This window comes from Crinia signifera, chromosome 5 (genome assembly GCF_055691185.1).
Source record: "Crinia signifera chromosome 5, ASM5569118v1, whole genome shotgun sequence".
Taxonomy (NCBI): domain Eukaryota; kingdom Metazoa; phylum Chordata; class Amphibia; order Anura; family Myobatrachidae; genus Crinia; species Crinia signifera.
The window spans coordinates 237,685,299-237,711,296 of record NC_139221.1 but is presented as its reverse complement, the minus strand read 5'-3'; the positions used below and the strand labels follow the sequence as shown (position 1 = coordinate 237,711,296).

Below are 25,998 nucleotides of genomic sequence, written 5' to 3'. Positions count from 1 at the left end.
CCCCCTTTCACACTACACCTCAAACCCGGGAAATACCCGGGTATACCCCTTTCACACATAAGCCAGGCTTTTCAAGCATTTCAGTGTATCATCATTAAAATGGGACACGCCCCGGCAGCAAAAAAAAGCAACATCACATGTTTAAAACTGAAAAACCCGGGTAAACCCATTCAGACATAAGCCGGGTACTATACCCGGGAGTTAAATACCGGGAAAAACCCTGGTCAATTGCAGGTGCTCAGTAGAGTGAAATCCCGGGTATACCCTTTCAGACATACACTAGTCCCGGGTTAGGGCGCGTTCATGTGAAAAAACCCGGGATTTTCGCGTATGTCTGAAAGGGGTATTACTAATTGGTTTATGGTCTTGTTGTTTTCCACATTTTAAAACTTGTAATATGTATACATACATATCAGAGGTGTTTCTTCAGTAATTAGTATTTCAATTTGTCTTTGTTGCTACATTGATGCGAAAGCTCCTGCAAACAAAATCAAAAGAAAATATTAACTCAAATCTAAGTAATACATATTCTCTACTTTACGTGTGTGTTTTATAGATGTATACAATAATTTATTTAAATCCATATGCCCAGCACTTGCATAACCAGAATATAGCTGCGGACGAGTGCCCCCACAATTAGATAACACTGTTACATACAGTTGCAAGAAAAAGTATGTGAACCCTTTAGGATGCGCTGTGAATATTAACATGGTGTGTTCAATAAAACCATGAGAACATATAATTGTTTGTGTGGTATTAGTTTAAGCAGAATGTGTTTGTCTATTGTTGTGACTGATGGTGTGTACACACGCATTGATTTACTTTTAACTTCCCCAAATCCACCCCCTTTTGATTTGGCCTCTGCTTTCTGTTCGATATCACATTCGAGCTGCACTTTTGCATTAGATGTCTATTTCGATTTGCATTAAAGGCACAGTGTTTACTGGATCAAATTCGATATTTCCTTACCTGTACAGTCTCTTTTTCTCTTCGATATAGAGAAAATGGGAGCTGGCATCGAAACGATCGAAAGAGTCTTATGATTCGATTTTGCTTCTATTAGCTAAATCGAATCAAAAACCTGTGTGTACTGTACACTCTTTTAGATGGAGATCAGAACACATTTTATGACCATTTTATGCAGAAATCCAGGTTATTTCAAAAGGTTCACATACTTTTTATTGCAACTATATATTCCCCACAAGTGTAAAACTCACATCATTTTTAAAGATACAAAATCAGCAAAACAATAGAAGGCGGTACTCGGAGACATTAAGTGGTGAAATCAAAATGGTTTTAGTCAACGTTTCAGGGGCGTGTTCCCCCTTCTTTATGATACAAAGATTGATTTGTATCCTGAAGGAGGGAAAGATGACCCAGAAATGGTTAGTAAAACCGTTTTAATTTCACCACTTAAAATGTCTCACAGTACCGCCTTCTATTGTTTTGCCGCACAGAGCGTTATGCTAGAGTGCCAGATCTTGCGTTGTGTTTTATACCTGAAGATGGGGTTGCAGACCCCAAAACTTTGTTTGTGAAGTCCTCTTTTTTTGCTATCTTGTGGGTTACCCTCAGCCAGGGGGTCTCGCAACATCTATCTATCTATCTAATATATATATATATATATATATATATATATATATATATATATATAGTACGGATTATTACCTGTTAGTACGCTTTCCTCTACTCCACCATGGCAGCCACATATGGGTTTTCCTCCAATTAGGTAGATATCTGGAAAGGGAAACACAACAGCCAAAAAACCTCCCCTAGACACGGCCTCCTATATAAGGTCCGCCCCTTTAGTGCTCTGTGTCTCGATTATATAGCTTCCGATCATTTTTTAAATAATATTAAGGGTGGGAAACTGCTGCCATGGTGGAGTAGAGGAAAGCGTACTAACAGGTAATAATCCGTACTTTCCTCTACCTCCCCATGGCAGCCACATATGGGTAATACCATAGCAATAACACAGTAGGGAGGGAAAAAAGAAAAACAGAAATAATAATTAGCACTTCAAAGGATACGAGGTTGTCTTCACCCCTTTATTCTCCTTCTTTCTCTTTTTTTTTTTTTTTTTTATTTTTATATTACAGCACTCAGGATTTTCCTGCCCAGTTTCGCGTCACTGGAGGCTCCTACGTCTACTCTGTAATGTTTTGAAAACGTGTGCGCCGAAGCCCAGCATGCTGCTTTACAAAGCTCCTCTATTGAGGCCGCACCTTTTTCTGCCCATGATGCTGCTACGGCTCTTGTCGAATGGGCCTTAATTCCTTTAGGCACCTCTATCTTCCTTATCTTATAGGCTTCAGCTATGCACTCTTTCAGCCACCTTGCTAGTGTAGCCTTCGATGCACCTAATCCTTTATTTTTTCCTTCTGTTACTAAGAAGAGCCTCTTTGACTTCCTCCAACCTTCCACTCTTTGAAGATAAATTATCAATGCTCTCTTTACGTCCAGCGTATGTAGCCTTCTTTCTTTCTCATTCCCTGGGTTAGCACAGAAAGCTGGCAGCACTATTTCTTGGTTGATATGAAACTGGGACACTACTTTCGGGAGGAAATTCGGGTTAGTTCTCAACACCACCTTATCCTGAAAGAAGTTGAGAAATGGTTCCTCTGCCCAGAGCGCCTGCAGCTCTGATACTCTCCTGGCCGATGTAATTGCGACCAGAAAAACAACCTTCATCGTTAACTTTTTTATAGGTATTTCCTGCAGTGGCTCAAAAGGCTCTTCCGTTAGTACGTTCAGTACTAGATTCAAGTCCCACGGAGCCATGGGGTTATGAAATTGCGGCCTTATCCTTCTTAGCGCCTGCACGAACCTCCTTACATATTTGTCCTCTGATATTTTTGTATCCAGCATGGCTCCTAGTGCTGAAATCTGCACTCTTAATGAGCTGGCTGACAGCTTTTTTTCTAGCCCTGTCTGCAGGAAGTCCAGAATTGTGGGTATCGACCTAGGGTTTCTATGCCCTACCTCGCAAAACTGAATGTAAGTTTTCCAAATCTTATAGTATGTAGCTGATGTATTCATCTTCCTTGCCTTAAGCAGCGTATTTATTACTTTCTGAGAAAAGCCCTTTTCTACCAGTGTTCTGGTCTCAGTAGCCATGCCATCAGACCCCAGTTGTCTGGTTGTGGTCTCGTGTAGTTCCCCTGTCTTAACAGGTCTTCTCTGTCTGGAATCTTCCAAGGAACGTCCACCGCCATTCTCACTACCTTCTGAAACCACGCTCTCCTCGGCCAGAAAGGTAATATTGTTATCACCGTTGCTTCCTCTTTTTGTATTTTGTTGAGCAACCTCGATATTACCGGAAACGGAGGGAAAACATACGCTAGGCCTGTGTTCCACTGCGCCGTCAGAGCATCCACCTGACTTGCTCCTGCCTCCCAGTGCCTCGACATGAAGGTGGGTACCTTGGCATTGGCTCTTGTGGCCATGAGGTCTATAGCTGGACATCCCCATTTTTGCACTATGAGTTGAAACACTTCCTGGGACAGCTCCCATTCTCCTGCTTTTATTGCCCTTCTGCTCAAAGCGTCCGCTGCCTGATTTTGTTCTCCTGCTATGAATACTGCCGTGATGCTCTTTACGTGTAGTTCTGCCCATTGCAGCAATTCCTCCACGGCCTTCATCATACTCCTGCTCCTCGTTCCTCCTTGCTTGCAGATATATGCTACCACCGACTTGTTGTCTGACCTGATTATTACTTCTTTTTTGTATAACCGGTCGCTGAAGTTCTGGCATGCTAGATACACTGCATACATTTCTCTTAGGTTGGAGTGAAGCTGGCTGTAATGCTTGTTCCATTCTCCTTGCATTGCTTGCCCTTGGCAAACCGCTCCCCAACCTGATTGGCTGGCATCGGTTGTAACTACGACCTGTTCGCCTGTTATGAATGACCTGCCTTTTGATATTCTTCTTGGACTCAACCACCACCGCAGATCCTCTTTTGCCTTCTTTGATATCTGCACTTTTTGTAACAGATTTTTTCCGTCGCCGTCCCATTGTGCTAACAGGCAATTCTGAAAAGCCCGCATGTGGAATCTTGCCCAACTTATGGCTTCTAGTGCAGCCGACATAAGACCTAGTATCCTTACACAGTCTCCAGTGCGTACCACCTTTTTCTTCAGAAGCCCCGCAATCTCGCTTCTCAGTTTGTAGCTTCTTTCTTCCGTCAGGCGTACTGTCATTTTGACTGAATCTATTACAAACCCCAGATATTTCACTGTGTTGTCTGGTTCTAGTTGGCTTTTCTTTTGGTTCACGATCCATCCGTGTTCTTGCAGGTAGCTTATCACTCTGTCTGTATACTCTCTTGACTGTTCTGCAGACCTCGCCATGACAAGTAAGTCGTCCAGGTATGCCCATACTGGAATGCCTTCCTTTCTTAAATTTGCTATCAATACTATTAGCACCTTTGTGAAGGTTCTTGGCGAAGTACAAAGGCCGAAGGGTAATGCTGTGAATTGATAAGTTACTCCTTTTAGGCGAAATCTTAGGTACTTCTGATGCGACCGATTTATTGGAATATGTAGATAAGCGTCCTTTAAATCTATCGTTGTTAGAAACGCCTTCTCTTTTATATCCGGGAGTATTGTGCGTACTGACTCCATCTTGAACCTTTGTGTTTTTACAAAAGTATTTAGCCTTCTTAAGTCTAATATTGTCCTGAAGCCCCCCGTGGCTTTCCTCACCACGAAGAACCTGGACTGCCATCCTACGTTTTCTTGGTCTTGTGGTACCACCACTACCACTCCTTGATCTATCATATTTTTGAGGCTTTCTATCAGTGCCTTTCTTTCTTCTGGATTTTTCGGAACCGGCGATTCCTCCTTCCAGCATCCTGGTGTCTTTATGAATTCTATTTTGTAACCTGATGAGATAACTTCTCTCACCCAGTTGTCTTCTACTGATTGGTCCCAGACAAGATGAAATTCTCTTAGTCTGCCCCCAACCTTTAGCTTGGCGTCATTGCGACATGTTTCTGAATCCGAATCTTCCTTCTTTGCCCCTTTGGCCACGAAAGGATCCCCTATTACTAAACCAGGGTCTTCTGTACCCCCTTCCTGGCCTGTATGCTCTTGCTTCCTTGAAGTCCGTTGTCTGAAACTTTTGTTGTCTGACAAACGGCCTCCTTGTAGGCTTCTCTTGCGGGAGCCATGATGACTTCCCTCCTGATGTTTTAGATATTATGTCGTCTAGATTTTTCCCAAATAGGTAGTCGCCCTGAAAGGGCAGGGACACTAATTTATTTTTGGATTGGGCGTCTGCCACCCATGGCTTCAGCCAGAGCGCCCTTCTGGCTACAATTGTTGCCGCATTACTCCTTGCTGCTAGCCGCACATTGTCCAGGGAGGCATCACATATAAATTCAATAGCTACCTGCATATTTTGGATTACTTTCAGCAGTTCTGACCTCTTAATCCCGTCTAGTAGGTCCGACTCCAGGTCTTGGCACCACGACCTCAGAACTCTGGATGTTACTGCCACCGCAGAGGAGGCTTTTATGGCTGCCCCTGAAGTCATATATTGCTTCCGTAGGCACATCTCTAGTTTTCTTTCCATTGAATCTCTAAACACGTTTACGTCTTCCAATGGAAGGGTGGTTTTTCTAGAGATACGGGCAATGGCTGCATCGACCTTGGGTACTGTCTCCCATTTTTTAACTTGCTGATCCTCAAACGGGTACATCTTCGTAATCCTTAAAGGTACCGCCACCTTTTTATCTGGACTATTCCATTCCTCTTCCACAATGTCCTTCAATGGTTTAGACAAGGGAAAGGTTTTACATTTCTTCTTTTTATCCCTGAATAGAAGGTCTTGCAATTTTCCCTCTTCCTGAGGGTCCTCAATCTCTAAGGATTTGTTAATCAGTCCCAACAGATTATTCAATAAATCTGGGTTGAATTCCAGATCAGCTTTATCAGAAGGAAGCTCACCTTCCTCTATTTCTTCTCCTGCAGCTATGCCTTCTGCCGGTTCAGAACCTTCTGAGTCCTCTGATGGAGGCTCTCTGGGTCTTTTTTTGGACATTTTTTCCAAATCACCCTTTGATACAAACGTATCAGCTAATGCCGATCTAAGCATGGACACCAAGTCACTCATTTGCTCTGGTGCCAGAAATTGCACCCCTTTGCATTTGTCACAGACTGATCCAATTGTTTTGTCAGGTAGTACTTTATCACATACTGAACATTTCCCCGTGTGCAGTTTCTTATGCTTTGTTTTTGCCTCCGCTTTGCTTGATTCTCTGAAAGGTATGGAGACAACACTAAGTTCCATCTAATCCACTCCAAACTATGACACAAAAAACTTGAGAAAAAAAAAAAACTATACATCCCCTGGCTTACCCTGCCTTAGGAGTTTGTTTCTTTTCCTCCTCCATAGCAACCACTGCACCCTCTATGCAGGAAGACAAAGACAATGTACTGTCATTTCATGTAATTGGAGGAGGTAAGCCAGCGCCCCAGCAGCGCTGCTGCTTGTAGGGGCCTTACCTGGTCAGCTGGCAGTCTGGACCGACACACTTCCGTCACAAGGTCCTGCGCAATCCCCCTCCTGATGGCAGTGAGTACTCGGCGCTGTCTCCCTGTCAGCGTCCCTGTTATGTAGCGCGCCATTTCCCGCGCTGGCCACCGCGTCATCACCTTGCGCCAGCTCCGCTGACGTCAGACGCCGCCTTACATGCACGCGCCAGCGTGCCTCCGTCAGACGCCGCTATCCTTCACAGCGTCCGCACGCGCCTGTGCCTCGCGCGAGCTGCACCAGCTCCAGCTGGCTCCTGACACCACTACTGCCGGAGGGGGACCGTACCCAGGTACGCGCATATCCCTGACTGCATGAAGCAGCGGGCGCCAAGCTCAGTCTCCCCACTACACTAGGTAGCGGGAGAACCATACTCCTTGCCCAACCCCTAACTGCACTAGGCAGCAGAGAAGGCTCTTCACAGGATAAGCCACCATCTACCCGGAAAGGGAAAAAAAGACACAGAGCACTAAAGGGGCGGACCTTATATAGGAGGCCGTGTCTAGGGGAGGTTTTTTGGCTGTTGTGTTTCCCTTTCCAGATATCTACCTAATTGGAGGAAAACCCATATGTGGCTGCCATGGGGAGGTAGAGGAAATATATATATATATATATGTGTATATACAAACAATGAATGTGTGGCGCCACCTGTGAGTCCTCAGTCCAGTACCAGGTGTAGTAGGCAACGTCCCCCTTCTAATTATGGGTTGTCAGCCAATCTTCAAAGAGAAAAGTAATGGTAAGTTACTTGGGGCAAAACGTATATGTTCAATGGATGAAGATGCGGCGACTAATTGCTCAAAAAAACAGTATATACTGAGTGTGCTGGTCTGCACTTTTTAAAAAAAAAACAATAAAAAGTTATTTTCTTGATGTGGACCTAAAACACGGTGTGTATAAAATTTCACTATGGATACGATAAAAAATTTTTTTTTTTATCAACAGATACGTGTAAAAGGTAAATACATTTATTTGAAAAAAGTTGAAAAAAAGTTTTCTGTCTGTTTTTTAAGAACTTTTTTTCAACTTTTTTCAAATAAATGTATTTACCTTTTACACGTATCTGTTGATAAAAATTTTTTTTTTTATCGTATCCATAGTGAAATTTTATATACACCGTGTTTTAGGTCCACATCAAGAAAATAACTTTTTATTGTTTTTTTTTTTTTTAAAGTTCAGACCAGCACACTCAGTATATACTGTTTTTTTGAACAATTAGTCGCCGCATCTTCATCCATTGAACATATATATATATATGTGTGTGTGTGTATGTATTTGCCGGCGTATAAGACGAACCCCCCAACATTTCCACTCAAAATATAGAGTTTGTTATATAAGTGCACCCGGCGTATAAGACGACACTCCCACTTGGAGGCATGATTTTCAGGGGAAAAAAGTAGTCTTATACTCCAGCAAATACAGTATATATGGTGTAATGGTTAGCATTACTGCCTCACAGCGTGGAGGTCATGGGTTCAATCCCCACCATGGCCCTAACTGTGCGGAGTTTGCATATTCTCCTAGTGCTTGTGTGGGTTTACTACGGGTACTCCGGTTTCCTCCCACAATCCAAAAATATACTGGTAGGTTAATTGGCTTCCAACAAAAATTAACCCTAAAATGTCTGTGTGTGCATGTACATGTGGTAGGGAATATAGATTGTAAGCTCCACTAGGGCAGGGACTGATGTGAATGTTCAAATATTCTCTGTACAGCGCTGCGGAATATGTATGCGCTATATAAGAAACTGTTAATAAATTATATATATATTTTTTTTGAGGAAGCGTTAACAAAGTACTCTTTCTGTGACTGATTTGTATTCAGGATCCTTTAGTGGCAAATCCTGTTGTTTCAAAGTCATTTAGTCACTAGGTATTTATGGTGTGCACATTCATATCATTATTCTGTGCTAGCACATTATGAGAATGCAAGAGTCTTAAAGCAAAATAAAGCCTAATAAATTCAGTCAGTAAAGAAGGTGAAAATTGATTCCTTCTCAATGATAGAATAATAAAAAGTCTTAAGCTTTGCTTGTTCTCATTTCTGTCTTCATTTTTTTTTTTTACTTATTTAAAGAAATACACCAAAGTTCTCAAAGTTTTCCTATAAAGTGATTGTATACTCAATGCCACAGATGTATACACACAATTGTGCAAACTAATTGGTTATTAGTTCATTAAATGTAGGTCTTCTTTCCCTGCAGAGGAGACTGCCTTGCGACATGTAGAAAAAGATGTCCTCATTCCTAAGATAATGAGAGAGAAAGCTAGAGTGCTTTGCGCAGAACAAGTAGAAGGTAAGATACAAACTTTTTATAATACGGACAAATTATTATGGGGGGTATTCAATGTCAGGGGTATGGCTGTTGAGCAAGCTCGACAGCCGTGCCCCTGTCCCGTTCTCGCTTTGCTTGACTGGAGCTCGGTGGTCGGGATTCAATGTCCCGGCCGCCGAGCGGCGAGAAAGGGGCGTGGCCGCGAGCTGAGGACGGAAAAAGAATGAACTCCGGCCTGGAGCTCACCTATTTCTGGCTTTTCTCAGCAGAACGAGCCCGACAGCTTGTGATGTCGGGCTCGTTCTGCGGAGAACCCCTGTTCAATGCTGTCGTGGAAGACGGGGGAGATGGCTGCGGGAGCATGACGGCAATTGAATACCCCCCAAAGCATGTATGTTTTGCCCAGAGCGCATTAAGCTACTCCCACCAAAAGCACCCGTTACTGTATTACAGTGACCATTGACCTCTGTCATTTAATGCTCCAAATACGGTTTGTATATAACAGTTGTTCTTGTGCTGATTGCAGCGAACTGCGCCCCAGGTGAAATTTAAATGCTATTTCTTATTGTGCACAAGTCCTATGTCCATAAGCCTTAATTATTGTTGTTATATAAGATTATTATCTTAAACTTTCTTTAACTTATGGTTAAATTGCCGTGACCACGGTCACATCTTTTCAGCCATGCCTACAATGATTTGTTTCCTAACCTATGTTTCTTAGCTGAGTTTGTGTCATTGTACGATCTACTGAATGCTACACCCATGTTTAGTGCACAGCTGAGAACCACATTGCACTTACTTATCTAATCCTGGAATCTGTGCTCAATTTTACGTGGCCTACACAGGTAGTGATTAAGTGTACGTGTGATGGGGCCCGCACTAGGCTATTGCCCGTCAATTAATATCCAGCATGCTGGATAAATCTATAATCGCCGGTGTCACTGGCCCGGACATCGCTCAGCGGCACATCGATATGTAGCGCTGTGTGTTCTCAGCGATCTAGCATCACTCAGAACGCTCATCAGCGCATCTCTAGCATGCTACTTTGCCCTAAAGCCCATACACACGGGGTGATTTCTGTCTATTTATTTGTTTATTACCCGTTATTTATATAGCACACACACATATTCCGCATCACTTTACTGAGGATATTTGAACATTCACATTAGTCCTTACCCCAGTGGAGCTTACAATTTATATTCCCTACCACACGTACAGGCACACATTCATTCTAGGGTTAATTTAGTTGGGATCTAATTAACCTACCAGTATATTTTTGGATTGTGGGAGGAAAACTGAGTACCTGGAGGAAACCCACAGAATATACAAACTCCTCCACATAGTTAGGACCATGGTGGAAATCGAACCCATGACCTCAGTGCTGTGAGGTGATGCACAGGGGGAGAGGGGGTATCAGTGCATAGCTAAGTGGTGTACATGCAGGGCGATGTGTGCTTAATTTCTACGCAGACAGATCATTTAGAAAAGTGCCATGAATCACTACAGGTGGATGGGCCATAACTGTCATATTGTCGGAGATACCCTTAAGAATTCTGGGGAAGATGTATGAAGTTACGCTATGGGGGAAAAGGCATATCAGCGCATGTTATGTGCACTGATACCGCCTCTCCCCCATGTATGAATAGGCTGGCACACGTAAAATGATAGGATTGCATAGCGCCCAAGTCCATATCGGCGCTGCTATCAAAAAGGTATCACACCGATATGCAGGGCAAAGGTATGAACGGTCAGCAGTGCTGACTGTTCTGTCTCCTGCAACTATCGACTTTGACATCTGCATGGTGCCCTTACCCTATCCCCCACAGCAGGGAAAGCGATATCCCTTCTGCCAGCTCCAGGCTGCGCAGGAGAGCAGGCAGAGACAGGGCATCAGTCTGAGCTGCAGGAGGGGGGAGTTCATGCTTCCCCGCTTTGGCGGACAAGATGTTAATGCATCCTGTCTGTGTCCCTTCCTTCATCCGACCCAGGACCTGTTTCCACCAATGAAACCTCCTAACTGCAGCGTCCTGTGAACAGTCCAATGGTTGGGCAGGGGGTGCATAGAGCCTCTGCTGCTGTCTGCTGTGCTATGCAGACCTCAGTAGATACGGGAAGGAGGGGAATGGATGCTTGTGTGCAGCAGTAATGAGCTGGGGGTGCACAGAGCCTGGGGGCAGCCCAGCAGCTTTCCCAGGTGCTGGGGTTGACCCAAGTATGTCTATGACATTGTGGGGGTCCCGGCTGGCAGATTTCCCGGGGCTTGGGGATGATGTGATTTCCAAGCACCAGCTAAGGACCCACCTCCACCGGGGGATGCTGGTGTAAAAGTGGAGAAAAGCTGGGTCGCGCCCAGGTTAGAACCAGGTCTAAAAACATGGGTGCAACCCCGCGTTTTGGTGTAAAAGTGGTACAATCTATTGGTACCATTGCTAATCCTTATCCAAATGATCTCCAGTTTGCTGACGCTTAATACAGGATGGTCACATCTGTAGGTCACATCTTCTAGCATTAATAATAGTGTGCACCTGTGTTCCTCAGTGATGAAGCTTGCGATGTGAGCAGATGGGTTTAATGCTAGACTTGTAGCATCTAACCTAAGGACCGGTCCAAGCAAATAGTCAGTTCTGTTTGTTAATGAGTAGATATATACAATAGGAGACATTTGTGTGTTTGCGGATAAAAAAGAAACTGAAGCGATTTTTATTCTTATACTGTATTTATTTTAACATGGTGTCCGTGTTGGGGACATACGAGCAAAGTAAAAGATACTTCCAATGTGCTACATGCAGATTTGCTGGCTATACAGTCTGCAGCTACTGTACACTAGCTAGAACCTTACAATGTAACTGAGAAAACAATTACAGCATAAGACAAAGCAGTAGACCTGTAAACTATAAACCAATCCAATATTAACATGCTTTCAATAAAGAAAAAATCTAACAAAAAACCTGTCCATATGAAAAAAAAACTAGTTGCATTGTAAATAGTTGTTTGACAACTCCCAGGTTTCCTCATACCTCTTCTCCTCTGGGCACACAATGATATTTAGTGAAAATGATTGGCTAGAACATAACTTCAGGCCTCCCTTCTGCGAAGCCTAGCCAGTGTCAACCATGGTTTCAGTAACATGCGCTTGTTCAACAATACTTCACCAACGGGAACCATTGTGTCCCTCAAGGGTTGTACTGGCTTAAGAGTAGGACATCTTCAAGTGACAAGTGAAGAGCCACACGTGAAGAACAGAGCCCTTTTCCAGCTCCACACTGTGCATCTAAATTGCCTGAGGACAAATTAAACTGACACTTGATAGAAATAAGTTGGGGGAATAGTTATGGCCTATTATGAGACACGGTGTGACCACGAGAGAAGTGTGAGATACTTAACGTTCTTGGAACCTAAGAGCATAGGTTAGGTTGTGTCTGATTCAATCAGGTTGTGAAATGCATTTTATAGCACCAAGGGCAAGTTTCTATCATTCTGAACTGATCAGGTGGAAACACCAGTTTTATGCATAAATACTCTGTTGTTAAACCTGTAAAGTATGTAAAAATCAAATAATCATTTTCAAATATAATCCTCTGTTTCTGTAAAAAATAGATTTACAGTTATGTTCCTGTGGTTTGACTGTAAGGATGTCTTTAATTGGAATTCAAGCTTTCATTCGCACTTATGTGGTGGTATGTTTCAGAAATGTTTAGTTTGTCTGTATTTGTAACCTATCCTGAGACCTATAGTAAAGCTCTGATTGCACTGCTGGCAGCTCTGACAATCCAGGGGGTGGATAATATCTGCTTATCTAGGAGATAATGTTCTCAAATATTGCTGGCTACACACTGGACGATTCCTGCTAGTTATCTATATCGCATTGTGCTGTGTAAGAACATTATTGACGCACACACGGACTGATATCATTCACAGCATCGGTCAGTGACGTCACCTTTCCCCTGCTCCGTACATGCAGTCTCTGACTATATTGTCGGATTGAGCTGCATGTTCAGACGAGGGCGGTGGTGTAAACAATATTGATTGTACACACTGGATGATATATATGCAAAAATATTGATATTGCCCATATCGCTGTGAGAAGTCATTATTGGCGCATAAACTGGGTATTTTTTTTTTGAGAGTCTGTATAAACACTGAGGTCTAGACTTAATAATTTCCACGGAAGAAGGGTCATTGTATTCATCTGATGCGAAATGAAGAAGTCCAAACCAGGGTGCTTATCGGCTTGGACAGGAACTGTTCCTCCATGGTCAACAACCATTTGCTCCCATGTGCAGACTGAACTGTAGTTAAGCACATTGGCCCTTATTCACATTGGCGCGTACGCATGCGAATTCGCACGTTTCACCCTGCTACCCCCATTGCGCATGTGCAGCTAACGCACTGCGCATGTGCAATCTAATAAAAAAGTACTCGCAAGCAAACTTTCGCGTAGATTTCTCCGTGCGAACGAGTGCATAGGTAGTAGGCGTGCAGTGGGCGTTAGCATGGGCGCGACCATTATAATGAGCAAAAGTGGGCGTACACATGGGCGTTCACTATGAGTGGTGGGTGTGCTTTCGCATGAGTGCAAGAGGGATTGTTCCCCTCAAACGCAAAACTTTTCGCCAGCTCAAAGCAGGTTTTTAGTTTCGCACACCTTGCTCCTTGTAATGTGCTCATTCGTACGGAGCAAACACACGCACGAAATGGATAAATCAATGGGTAAATCAATGGCACCTGCACACTATTGACACCAATACATGGTTGATTTCATGAGACAATTAACTCAGCACAACTTCTGATTGCATACCACCAGCAATCAAGTGTTAGCAGATACAAAATTCTGATGTTGCTAAAGTTATTTTGACCAAACCAATGCGCTACAACCAAACAAATCCCACCGTTAGCAGACTGAGGTGAGTGTGCGTACGAAAATGTGTGGGTGCGAGCGACCAGTTACACGTACGCGCAATGATAGTCCACCCCCCTTTTAAGTATGGTTGCGTGCGAATGATTTCGCAAGCACTATAGGCGTGCCTTCGCCCGATGCGTGCGTGTGGTTTTTTTTGGCAAGAGTGCTTGCGAATGTGCATGCGAGCGCATGAACCTGAATGAGGCCCATTGTGCCAGTTTTTGTTAACAATGCATTTATTATGCATTGTTTTATCATGCTAATTGTAGATTAATATGGTTTGGAAGACTCAAACACAACAAAAATGTTTGAATATAAAACTGTGATCAAACTTTCTGTGTCACAAGACCAGTGCCGTACATATACACGGCACGGTGCAGTGTTGCCAAAAAAAACTGAAAGCAGACTGACTAGCTTATTGCTACCTTGCTGAGAACAGAACAGCTGTTGGATCAGAGCTGATGGCAGCCGCCTTATTCAGCTTATCGGTTGATTTAGGCTTAATAGTGTTATTTGCTATAAATATTTATTTGCCATCTGCAGCTGCATAAATATACAATTTGTTCTTTTAAGTATAAAATATTGAGGCCTACATTTAAATCTGGAACTTAAATAATTGTCCTAGCTGGTAAATATTTCCAACCTTTGGTTTGCCACTTATTGACAATAGTAGGATGGGCTGGTAGTACACATATACCCCTCAATCCTGGGTCCAACCCGGGTCCAGGGCTTTAACATTAAATCTGGGTCACCCATTATACAGAAGTGGTTTATGCCATTTTATAACCTGGGCTGAACTGCCGGGTTAGTCGACCCGAGTTATAAGGTGTGGTGCTTTCACATCGCACCTCGATGCGGGTCTGTACATCACCAACCTGGCAGTAATCCGTGTCCGAGGTGCGATGTGAAAGGGGTAATATAAATTTGGTAGTTGCATGCTTCCCAAGTCCAGTACAGCAGACTGTCCTTTGCAAGGTTATTGGGGACGCAAAACAGAAGACTTGCATCATTAAGGAAAAATATACTTTGTTTGAGAGATTTGTTCAGGCTATTAAAGCACATTAAACTCCTGACTATCAGACACCACTTCACTGGAATATGTCAGTAGAACTTCAGATGGAAGCATAATTATAGCAGTTGTTCTCTACAATACTGATGGTACAGGCTGATGCACTGGACCATTTAGCATTTCACAAGCAAGGAAGTACTAAGGATAAACAGCATGTTCCTACCTAAATTAGTTTCTTCCTATCACAGTAACTTATTAAGACATCTGTTTAACTAGATTTAATGTTACACGTGCTATTCATAGCTACCTGAACTCACAAAATCTGTATGTTGCTAAATGCCTTGAAATCTATTTGCAAATAATTCCCTTTTTAGGGCTACATTTGGGCATAAGTTTACACAGAATAATTAATTATGCAACGCAGCTGTGTGGACACGAATACCCACATTCATTTAACAGCACAGTCTGCACGTGTATTCTGCTAGACACTACAAACCAGGTCAGTACTAAAGTGTAGGGGCCTTAGCAGCTCAACAGTATATAGGGCCAGATTTGGTACTTGTGTATTATCACGACGCCCACTACACAATTTTCTTAGTGGGATATTCTGTGTAGTGAAATTGAATCGCATGGTAAGTTTTTACGTGGCATGCGATGAATGCGATGCGATCTCACTAGTTAATTTATTCACAGCACCCTGACCACAGATCGCATCGCATTACACTCAAAATCGAATGCGATCGCATATGATTTTTTTGTGCATTGCGATTTACCACGAAACTCCCAGTGTATATGTATATGTGATGCCACAAACCCCTAGTGTCTATGTATATATGATGCAATTGTATTTTTCACACCCCCACTAGCCACGTCACCCCGAAGCGTGGCGAGCGCATGCGTTACGCGTCCTCCCGACTTTTTCATAACCCCACTATCCATGTCGGCGTGGAGTTGATTTTTTTTTTTTTTTTTTATGCAATCAATTTTTATTGAATAAAGTCACAATACATCATTGATACGAAACAATGTAATGCACAGTCGAAGAAGAAAATAATAAAGACATTTACCGGACTTATGTGCAGTCTTTGTGTATCTGAATATGATGTGGGTATATTTATAAAACAGAACATTGGCATAATGTGACTAATCGTCATTTAAGAGGAAAATAGAAGTACCATCTTTGAGAGAAGTTGAAGTATAGTGAAAGGATGGTAAAGAAGAGAGAGGTGGAAGGAATAAGGAGGATAGGGAGGTAGGAGGGGGAGGTAGGGTGGGGGGGGGAAGGGTTTTGCCCAGGGACCACTACATCTCAACAACCTGGCCTGGCGTATTATACTGAGAATAATCTGGGGATTCTTTATATGTGAGCCAGCTTAACCATGTAGCAGTGAAAGTCTGGGGAGACTCTTTCAGGAAGGAAGTCAGGTCCTCCATGGACATGTATAGATCTATTCTGCGAAACCAGTGCGCAATTGGAGGGGCCAAATTGGTTCTCCAGTGGCAGGGTATGACCGCCCTAGCTGCGTTCATTAGGTGTCTAATTAAAGATTTCTTAAATCGGGAAATGGGCATATCCATAAGATTAAGCAGCCAAAATTCCGGGTTAGAGGGGAGAGAGGAGTTTGTAATTTTTTCTGAGATTTTATGGATCGGACACCAGTATTCTTGAATAATTAGGCAAGACCACTATATGTGTAGAGGGTTACCCGGGTGCTGATTGCATCTCCAACAGAGATCCGGTATAGCGTTATTCATTTTGTGTAGTGTGGATGGGCATCTATACCAACGCGATAGAATCTTATATTGGGTTTCTAGTGTTTGGATTGATGAGGAGGATGCAAAGACATATTTAAATATTTGATTCCACTGGTCCTCCGACAGATCCCGACCAAGCTCTTTGTGCCAAGCTACTGTATATGCAGGCGTTGGATCAGGGAGGTTACTCAGGCATATTTGATAAAATTTAGAAATCAAGTGTTTTGGAGGCTCCTGAGAGAGCAATATGGTCTCGAAGGGGGTCGGTTCCCAGCAGTGATTTCGTTTAGGAAGGGAGGATACATAATGTCTAATTTGGAGATAGAAACAGAAGAGCCCCGTCGGAAGACTAGCATCCTTATGTAAGTCCTCAAAGGTACGTAAACCACATCTATCCACTAACTGACCCAGGTATGATATGTCCACAGAGAAGCGACTAGGTAGGTTTCGCAAGTTGAAACCCGGGGGGAATTCAGGGTTATTGATTAGAGGAGTAAGGAGTGTTGTACCCGGGTTAAAATAGTGGAGATGTCTGTACCTGCCCCAACACAAGAGTGTTGGGGTCAGAGTTGGGTGCCGTACCCGAGGGATCTTCCGAAGCCAAGGAATGACCCGGGGGGAAACACCCACCGAGTGACCTTCGATAGCCGGCCATTGTTTGTATTGTACAGGTCTAGACATCTCCACAATTCTGGTTATGTGTACAGAATGGTAGTAACTGAGGAAGTGAGGGAGTTGTAAACCGCCCCTATCTCGACTTTGAAAAAGGACTCTTTGAGAGATTCTAGGTCTGCGATTCATCCAGATAAATCTACTCACTATACTTTGTAATTCTTTGAAGAAGGAAGAGGGTATTGTAATTGGGAGAGCTTGGAGTAAAAATAATATTTTGGGGAGGGTATTCATTTTTATCGTGTTGATTCTGCCCAACCAGGATAATTTAAGTATGGACCATTTTGAAACCGAGGCTTTTAAGCTAGCGAGTAGAGGTACAAAATTAAGCTGGAAGAGATTTGAATTATCCCTGGTTAACAAGACCTCTAAATATTTGATGCGTGTTGGGTGCCATCGAAAAGGAAAGGCCCTTTTAAGACCCTCCACTATGTTGACTGGGGCAGATATATTTAAGGCTACAGATTTATTAAAGTTGATTTTGAAGTTAGATAGTAGAGCGAATTTCTCGAATTCTAACATCAAAGACGGCAGGGAAGTGGTAGGACTCGAGATGGATGCCAATAGGTCATCTGCATATAGAGCCAATTTATGTTCATTTCTGCCGACCTGGACACCCTTGATGTTATCATTCATTCGTATCGCACGCGCCAGGGCCTCCATGCACAGTACAAAGATTAGGGGCGATAGAGGACAGCCCGGTCGTGTGCCATTCCGAATCTTAACTGAGTCTGACAGGGCTCCATTGACCCGGATTCGGGCTGAAGGGGTGCTATATAAGGCCAGTATACGGTGGAGACACTTCGGGCCTAACCCTATGTGTTTGAGAAGAGTCTCCATGAAGGTCCAGTCTATCCTGTCAAAAGCCTTCTCTGCGTCAGTGGACAGGAGGACCACGTGGGTTTCCCCAAGCTTTGCAAAGTGAATTAAATCAATCACCTTGGTTGTATTATATTTTGCCTCTCTACCAGTGACAAAGCCCACCTGATCCTCATGAACCAACCCAGGGAGAAGGGGGCCAAGCCGCAAGGCAAGAAGCTTGGCAAATAACTTCAGGTCTGTGTTTAAAAGTGAGATGGGCCTATAGCTGGAACACTGAGCTGGGTCCTTCCCTTCTTTCGGGATGATGGATATATGGGCCTCTAAGCTTTGTGCGGAGAAGATCGTCTCTTTTGAAATGGCGTTGCATGCAGCGTGGAGTTGATTTTATATAGTGTGGCGAGCCACCGAGCCCGAAGCGTGGCGAGCAGACGCGGAATAAATGTAAAGCAATCCGCGTCTGCTTGCCACGCTTCGGGCTCGCTATATAAAATCAACTCCACGCCGACGTGGTTAGTGGGGGTATGAAAAGGTCGGGAGGATGCGTAACGTGTGTGCTCGCCACGCTTCGGGGGTGACGTGGATAATGGTGTTTTAGGAACACATTCATTCCTGCCACATCATACATCTGACACAGTAATGATGACATGTGTTAACAGGTAACTTGAATTTACTTAATAATTAAATATATTAAATAATGAAATCACATTAATCACAATAAATAATAACAGTAAATCAACGAAATAAATAATTACAATAATAACAATAAATCACGGAAAAGAACATTAATAATAACAATTCATGAAGAAAAAACGGTACTTGTTTCCTAGCACGGCGCCACCGATTTTGATTGTCTTGATCGGGTCGGAAAAATCGCGTCGATAGCATCGCATGCCAACGAAATCGCATGCGACGCGATCGACCCGATTTTTACATTGGAATCAATGTAAAATGGTCCCTGAGACCCGATTTTACATTGATTTCAATGTAAAAAGCCCCATTTTAATAGCAAACCCCCCCCTGATGGTTGAAATGCCCCCCCATTATTAATGCCACCCCACTATTGACGCCAACCCGAAGCGTGGCGGGGCGGCGGTAAGCGTCCTCCGACCTTTTCATACCCCACTATCCACGTCGGCGTGGAGTTGATTTTATATAGTGTGGCGAGCGCAGTGAGGCGAGGTGCAGAACTTCACAGGTATACGCGTCCGCTCGCCGCGTTTCGGGCTCAGTGGCTCGCTGCGCTCGCCACACTATATAAAATGTACTCCACGCCGACGTGTATAGTGGGGGTATGAAAAGGTCGGAGGACGCGTACCGCCGCCGCTCGCCACGCTTTGGGTTGGCGTCAATAGTGGGGTGGCGTTAACAATGGGGGAACATTAAACATGCTTTCTAACCCTATACAATGAGAAATTGGCCATATTGGCCCATTTCCCATTGTTCCCTATGTAAAATCGGGTTGATCAACCCGATTTTAACTTTAAAAATAATTTAACATTATTCTCTATGGGAAAATCGCGTTGATCGCGGCCCATTATAATGGGCCGCAATGGACCCGATCAACGCGATTTTGTCTTTCACCGGCAAATACACTGGTGATTGACATAAAATCGGGTCCATCGCGTCGATCACATGCCTTAAGTACCTTAAACTTAAGGCATGCGATCAACCCGACGGGCGCCGTGCTAGGAAACAAGTACCGAAAAAAATTAATAAAACAGTCACTCTGCCTTAGGAAGCAGTGAAAGTGCGTGAAGAATACGCTCAAATGCATTATCCACACCCTGAGTTTTCCACCATATGAACTCCTGCAGGTAGGACACTAAATGGTTGCGTGCCGTGCCTCTTTGGCGCTTGTTGCACCATTTGCATGAGCCCCATAGGCGCTCAGTGTTCTGAGTGTAAACACCTATGTCCGGGTCCACAAAGTTAAACCGATGATTAACCCGAGCATGCTGATATTCCAGCTGCTCGGTACTATAGGCCCGCCAGCAATCCGAGTAAATTGTTGTGCCCGGCTCGATTAATTCATTTATGGCGGCCATCGGAGTGCTGGCATCCCTTGTCGGCACCTGAGTTACGAAGCACTCACCACTTTCCCTTGAAATGCCTCCAAATATCCATTGCTGAGGCAGCATCCATCCAACATTGCTCTTTCTTTGGACGAACAGATTCTCATCCACTTCCACGATCTTACCGGGACCGCCAATACGCCGCTGGGGCTGCGCCATAAGGTCCACAGTGCAGGCCTCCCGCATCCAATGGTTATAGAGGACCGCAGTTTATTGGATAACTGCAGCTGTCGCTCACAGTAAGCAATAGATGTGAGCTCCTCTGCCTAGGAATAGATGAATCTGATCAGTGTCAGGAAGGATAAACGGCACCCCGGGAACCAATGCGCCACCCTTCTTGCGACAGGATATTATATGGCACCGCCACAAGCACTCTTTCATAGATAAGCGCATAGGGTGCCCGTTACTGAAATTCTGCGTGACCGGGAGCAAATTGTGCTGCTGAAAGAAGAGAACAGCCTCCTCCTCTGTCTTTGGCAAGGTGATCATAGTTGTGACAGGTTCTGCAGCCATTTCTGTCACCTCTCCTGCAGCTCTCAGTGATGCAGCCATTCAGCCAGTCAGTAAATTACCTCAGATTGAATCTGACAGGGAGCGGGAACACTACTTCTGACTGTCTACGCAATTTACGTTGCCTACGCTAATTCTGACAGCACAGTTCCGCTAATTACGTAACGGCCACCAATATACAAGTACCATATTAACTACTGAGATTGCACGGCACTAAAACAAGACATGCGATGCGATTTCAGTACGCTAGCGTACGTATGCTAATTGGGCGCACTGCAAATACACAAGTACCCTAGATTCTCTAAGCTTCAAAAGTGATAAAATGGAGAGTGATAAACAGCCAGCCAATCAGCTCCTGTCTGACATTTTTCAAACACAGCCTGTGACATGGCAGGTAGGAGCTGATTGGCTGGCTGTTTATCACTCTCCATTTTATCACTTTTGAAGTTTAGAGAATCTAGCCCATAGGCAGATAAATGAATCACTCTAAGATACACGTTGAACATCATAGAGTAAATCTGTCTGCATAGCCTCTAAACCATAATATAAGTGATGTACAATATTAACAGCTTGTGGGAGGTATAAATAAGAGCTGAGAGAAACCATATTTAAGTTGTGCAGTCACAAAGCATCCTGATCCCTCTTTTTTAGCCAATATGTTACCGTCCAAATCAAATCCAGATGTCTATAGTCAAAAACTGCAGGCAGGGTATTCAATAATTGTTGTACCCATAAAACCAAATGTTTTCAGCATACACTATAGGTAGGGTGTTCACTGGAGTCCCAAGTATTGCAATGATGTAAGGTGGGATGTAATGAAGTTCGAGATCGGTGGCCATGTGGGATGCTGGCCAGTTTTTCAAAGGGAAATCTGTTACAAGGCATGGTTTTGCCTTGTTAATGATTGGCCTATTAGAAATGAAAATCCAAGTTTGTCCGGCATCCTGCACCGCCGCTAAACTCGGACTTCACTATTATGCAACTAGGAGCTGTAAGGTGATGGCTACTTACCCAGCGGTGTCCATGGTGTTGCTGGTTACAACTGCATCTAAGGTACACTTTGGACCTGATTCTGGTTGACTCAGTAATCTGCGAAGATCCCAGCACCAGAGAGCCTGCCCTGCTCAATATCATCAAACCCCCCCCACACCACTGTTTCCCCTCGCAACTATGCAAGGTTATGTGTTACGGAAACACAATTCGATGGTCGCCAACCATTAAATGATTTCTCCGGCTTCACAAATAAGTTGATGGAAACTGACTTTTATTTGCAAGCACCAGGACGGAAGAACGGGCGGGCCGCTGACGTCCAGTGAAATCAGCCGCACCCACATCGTTCCACCTGCATACCCATGGGAGTACCCAGCGTTTTCATGGGGAGGCCCATGAAATGCTGGATGTTCCTATGGGCGACCGCCTTGATCCCTGCGTATGGCTCGGCGACTATGCAGGTCGACAAAATCGTTCACAAAGGGGACCTGCACATGTGCATAAAGGACAATACACATGCGTAGTCGCACAACCATCGGGGCGGGGCCTGAACTACTGTACATGTTTAGCGAGTAGATTAGAAATGCGCAAATTATCAGAAAACGGCTGTGTATTCGACAATTTACGTCAGTTTCCGACAAAACCGATCCGACTTTAATAAAAGTCAGACCTGTAAGCCTTCAGTGCTTTTGGTAATGGCAGCATTGAACAGGAGAGTGGTGATGTTTCCCCTGTCAGAAAATCCGCACAGATTGAATACTTCCCCCCTCTATATCTAAAGCCACAAAAGCAACAACTCCTTCCCCTACAAAATAGTGAGCAAATGGGCTTTGGAACACCCATTAGATCTGTGTGCGGTTTCTTACCAGGCTATGTCAAGTCAGGTCAGTGTGTTTGTAAACAATGACTGGCTTAACCTGTCATTTGCATCTAGGTAGCAAGTCCCGCATTGTTTATGGGGAGTTTGATTTTTTTTGCCAAGCATGGATTTTACATGAACAGTTGGCTTATAGGTGAGAAATAAATGAATTTAAGAGGGGTGTGTCATGGAGTTTTTTTTAAATATATAATTAAAAAAGTTTTTCATTGTGTGTATGGTTTTTGCAGGCTCAGATGAGGTCCAGGGCATGCTGGTATAATGTTACTAGGGAACGCAGTCGTGAGCTGGCCAGCTTAGTGTTGTTTGGCTACTATGGTGATGGGACCCCCTTCTGCAGGTGGTCGATTTACTATAGCTTTACCAGCAACTTGTGTGTGTGTGGGGGGGGGGGGGGGGTGTTAATTGGATCCCAGGCTCTTTGTATTGCTTCTTATCCTCCCTTTCTTTCTTTGCTGCTACCAGACTTGGTTTGCAGTGGTAGTGCCTTTATACATTGTTTTTTTTTTAAATAGCCTCTACAAACATTTAGCAAAAGGCCAAGCGATCGGCAAAATGTGTCTTTTAAATCGACAACTTTGCTTTAAAGCCTCCATGTTCTAGGAGTATTACATTTGTTCTGTAAATTCCTAGTAAAATTGTATTTTTCTTATAAAGCCATACTTTTGAAAACAAAACTACTTGAATCTATATGTAAATGTATCATCATGGGTGTATATATTATATATGTGTGCGTGTCTTTTAGGAACATCGCAGCATAAAATAAAAGTGCTTACATAAAAAGTGAAGTAGTCTCTGCAAGTTCTGCCCAACACTTTCACTGCAGCATGTAAAATATTATTTGGGAGTGAACCTTTATTCCATTTGATTTTCAATGTCATCTCAACCCAGCTTATCAGAAGAATTAAGCGTGAGCGCTAACACCACCATTACTACGTAGGGTATTTTTCTATGGGGAAGGAGCAGCTTTTACGAGGACAAAGAGACATGAAATCACTTTCAATGAAAGAAACGGACCTCATTAAAGCCACCAACAGCAGTTATTGACAGCTACACTTCCTATTAACAAGGAGCATTTAACTAAGAGTTTGGCTGTTGGATCTTTGGAGTTGATCTAATTTGCTAGCATTAATTAGTTTCCTTTGAGCATGGACACTTGGTGCTCACAGCTATAGATTCATAGGACTAATTAGGATACAGAATTGAACAGAATGTGGTAAAGCCTTAACCTTCCACCATAACCAGCTGGGGCTCTGATAAAGACCAGAAAGCCCAAATGTTCCCTTTTCAGGTAAAAGTACCCTAATGAATATCAATTTCAGCAAGCTGACAGGCTTTCTTTTTACCAAACATGCTATTCCTTCAAAATGACATTACAGAAATAATGCATTTCCATTGTGCATCAATGTAATTAATGTTTTTTCATACAGCATATTCTAATCTGAACGGGCATTGCTTGGATAAAATGTAAGCCAGCAATTAGAGATATACAGATAGCAGTGGTAGAACTCTAGTGCATAGATATTATGTGAAATAAGCTGGACATGCTTCTCTAATGTACACGGTATTTTTCATGCAAATGTTTCCGTCTTTTTTTCTTATAAATTCAGATCTTCGATTTAAGAAAACTATGGCCGTATTGGTAATTGTGCTTTTAGAATTCTGTCAGGGTTGGTGACATATGGATCCAGGTTGAGGTGTGGTGTGAAAGCACCATAGCTTAGTATCCGTGTCGACCAACCCGGCAATTCGACCTAGGTAGTAAGAAAGGTTAAATCCAGGTCTCCCTCTGTGTATAATGGTTTAGTGCGAAATCACCGGATCCGACCCGGATTTGCGATGTGTAAGGGGGTATTAGTGAACGGTTTATTCTTCTTTATTAAGGTGAGTGTCACATTTAATAGAGGATATCAAAGCAATATGTGGGTACAATGTGGAGCGTACGACGGATGACAATCAAAGAAACCTTTATGTGCATGCATCTCACCGGCATTAGGTGAGTGCAGTGAGGGATTGCCATCCAGCACATAAAAGTATTGGTGTATTGGCTTAATTAGATACCTTTTCTGTTTTCATTTCTTTGGAAGTGCGAAAGGCACTAACAGAAGAAAGACAGAGAGGAGGGAGCCCTGTATTAAATCTCCAGCAAGGACTTTGCTCTTGACCACTCGTTTTTTGTGTTTCATGGTATTAGAGGAGTGGTGCTCCTCAGTGTGTACCATGCTGCAGTCTCAAGGGCGCATATGGCTTAAACCTATTGTATTGACAGTAGCGAACTGACCTGCATCCTAGGAGGCAGTATTGGACCACTGTGAAGCCACCGGACAGTTTTCAGCACCCATGGGGCTGCACATTGCCGATCCTTGTAAGAGACCAGGAAATCTGTCCAACTGCTGAGATCCTGGCCTCTTCCCTCCCTGCAAACATTGGCAGATGACGACCTCCTCCACACTCCTAAACTGAGTCAGACTGTGGCGCAGGACCCATTCGCGCACATGCGGTACTTTGCGCATCTGGGAACAGATTCTTCATTATCTGAATTCACCCCTATATCTGATGGATAACAGTCAAGAGATTCTAATGTTGACATCTCTGTAGAGTTTTTGTTTAAAAAAAAAAAAAAAGTACTTTCCCTTTTGTGCAACTTTAATTACTTTTATTTCATCTACCAATATTTAAAATAATCACATTCTTCTATATGCTGTTGCTCAAATTACAATAATTATTTTAATCAATTGTTTTGTGCATGCCATAGCACAGTAGAATTTATTATTATTATTTTTTAAACCCTACTTCCCCTCGTACTGGAGAGGCAGAGACTTCATTATTTATAAATGTGATTTAAAAGTAAAATCAGAAATATTGATTTCTACTTGACTGGAGAGTGGATTTAGTTTGAATATCAGTCTGATTCTAATCAGGTGAGAATTAATTGAGTCTGAGGTTTTAGATATTCATTGATGTTAACTGAACCATGATCCATACAGGCCTGGCTGGTTTGTGCAGCGCACTGACAATACCAAGTAGCTCATGCACCCAGCATTAAACAATACACGGCAGTGTGTAATCTTATTCTCATGCTCATCCTCTCAACTTCCTGGCTCATTACATGCGCCCACTAAAGAGTCTCTGAGCACTTGCACATCATAGGCTGCAACATAAACTAATCAACCTTGATCTGGCACAGAATTAAAGGCATGCTAGCTTTGCCATGGAATAGCTTTTTGGAATCCGTTTTTTTTTTATGGACTCACTGTGTATATGCCAGCTGCACAGGCCACAGCTCTACAGATGCGTGTACTTCAGATGATATTTTAAATAACATGCATGATATTGACCATTGTTAACAATAATTTTAGTATATATTGTTATATAGGGTGTATACGCACTATTGGCCAGATGCACTAAGCTTCAACATTGATAAAATGGAGAGTGATAAACAGCCAGCCAATCAGCTCCTACCTGCCATGTCACAGACTGTGTTTAAAAAATGTCAGACAGGAGTTGGTTGTTTATCACTGTAAAGTGATCATTGTATCACTTTTTGAAGCTTAGTGCATCTGGTCCCTTATCTTTAACTAA

The 25,998-nt window shown here is 43.3% G+C and overlaps 1 protein-coding gene across 1 annotated transcript in view; it reads left to right on the top strand.

The window, feature by feature from the left end:
* The window catches only part of CMC1 (C-X9-C motif containing 1), a 68,354-nt gene that overhangs the window by 9,614 nt on the left and 32,742 nt on the right, over positions 1-25,998 (top strand). Inside the window, exon 2 of the mRNA XM_083188683.1 lies at positions 8,738-8,830. Within this exon, the coding sequence (XP_083044809.1) occupies positions 8,738-8,830 (93 nt within the window). The remainder of the gene's footprint in view (positions 1-8,737; positions 8,831-25,998) is intronic.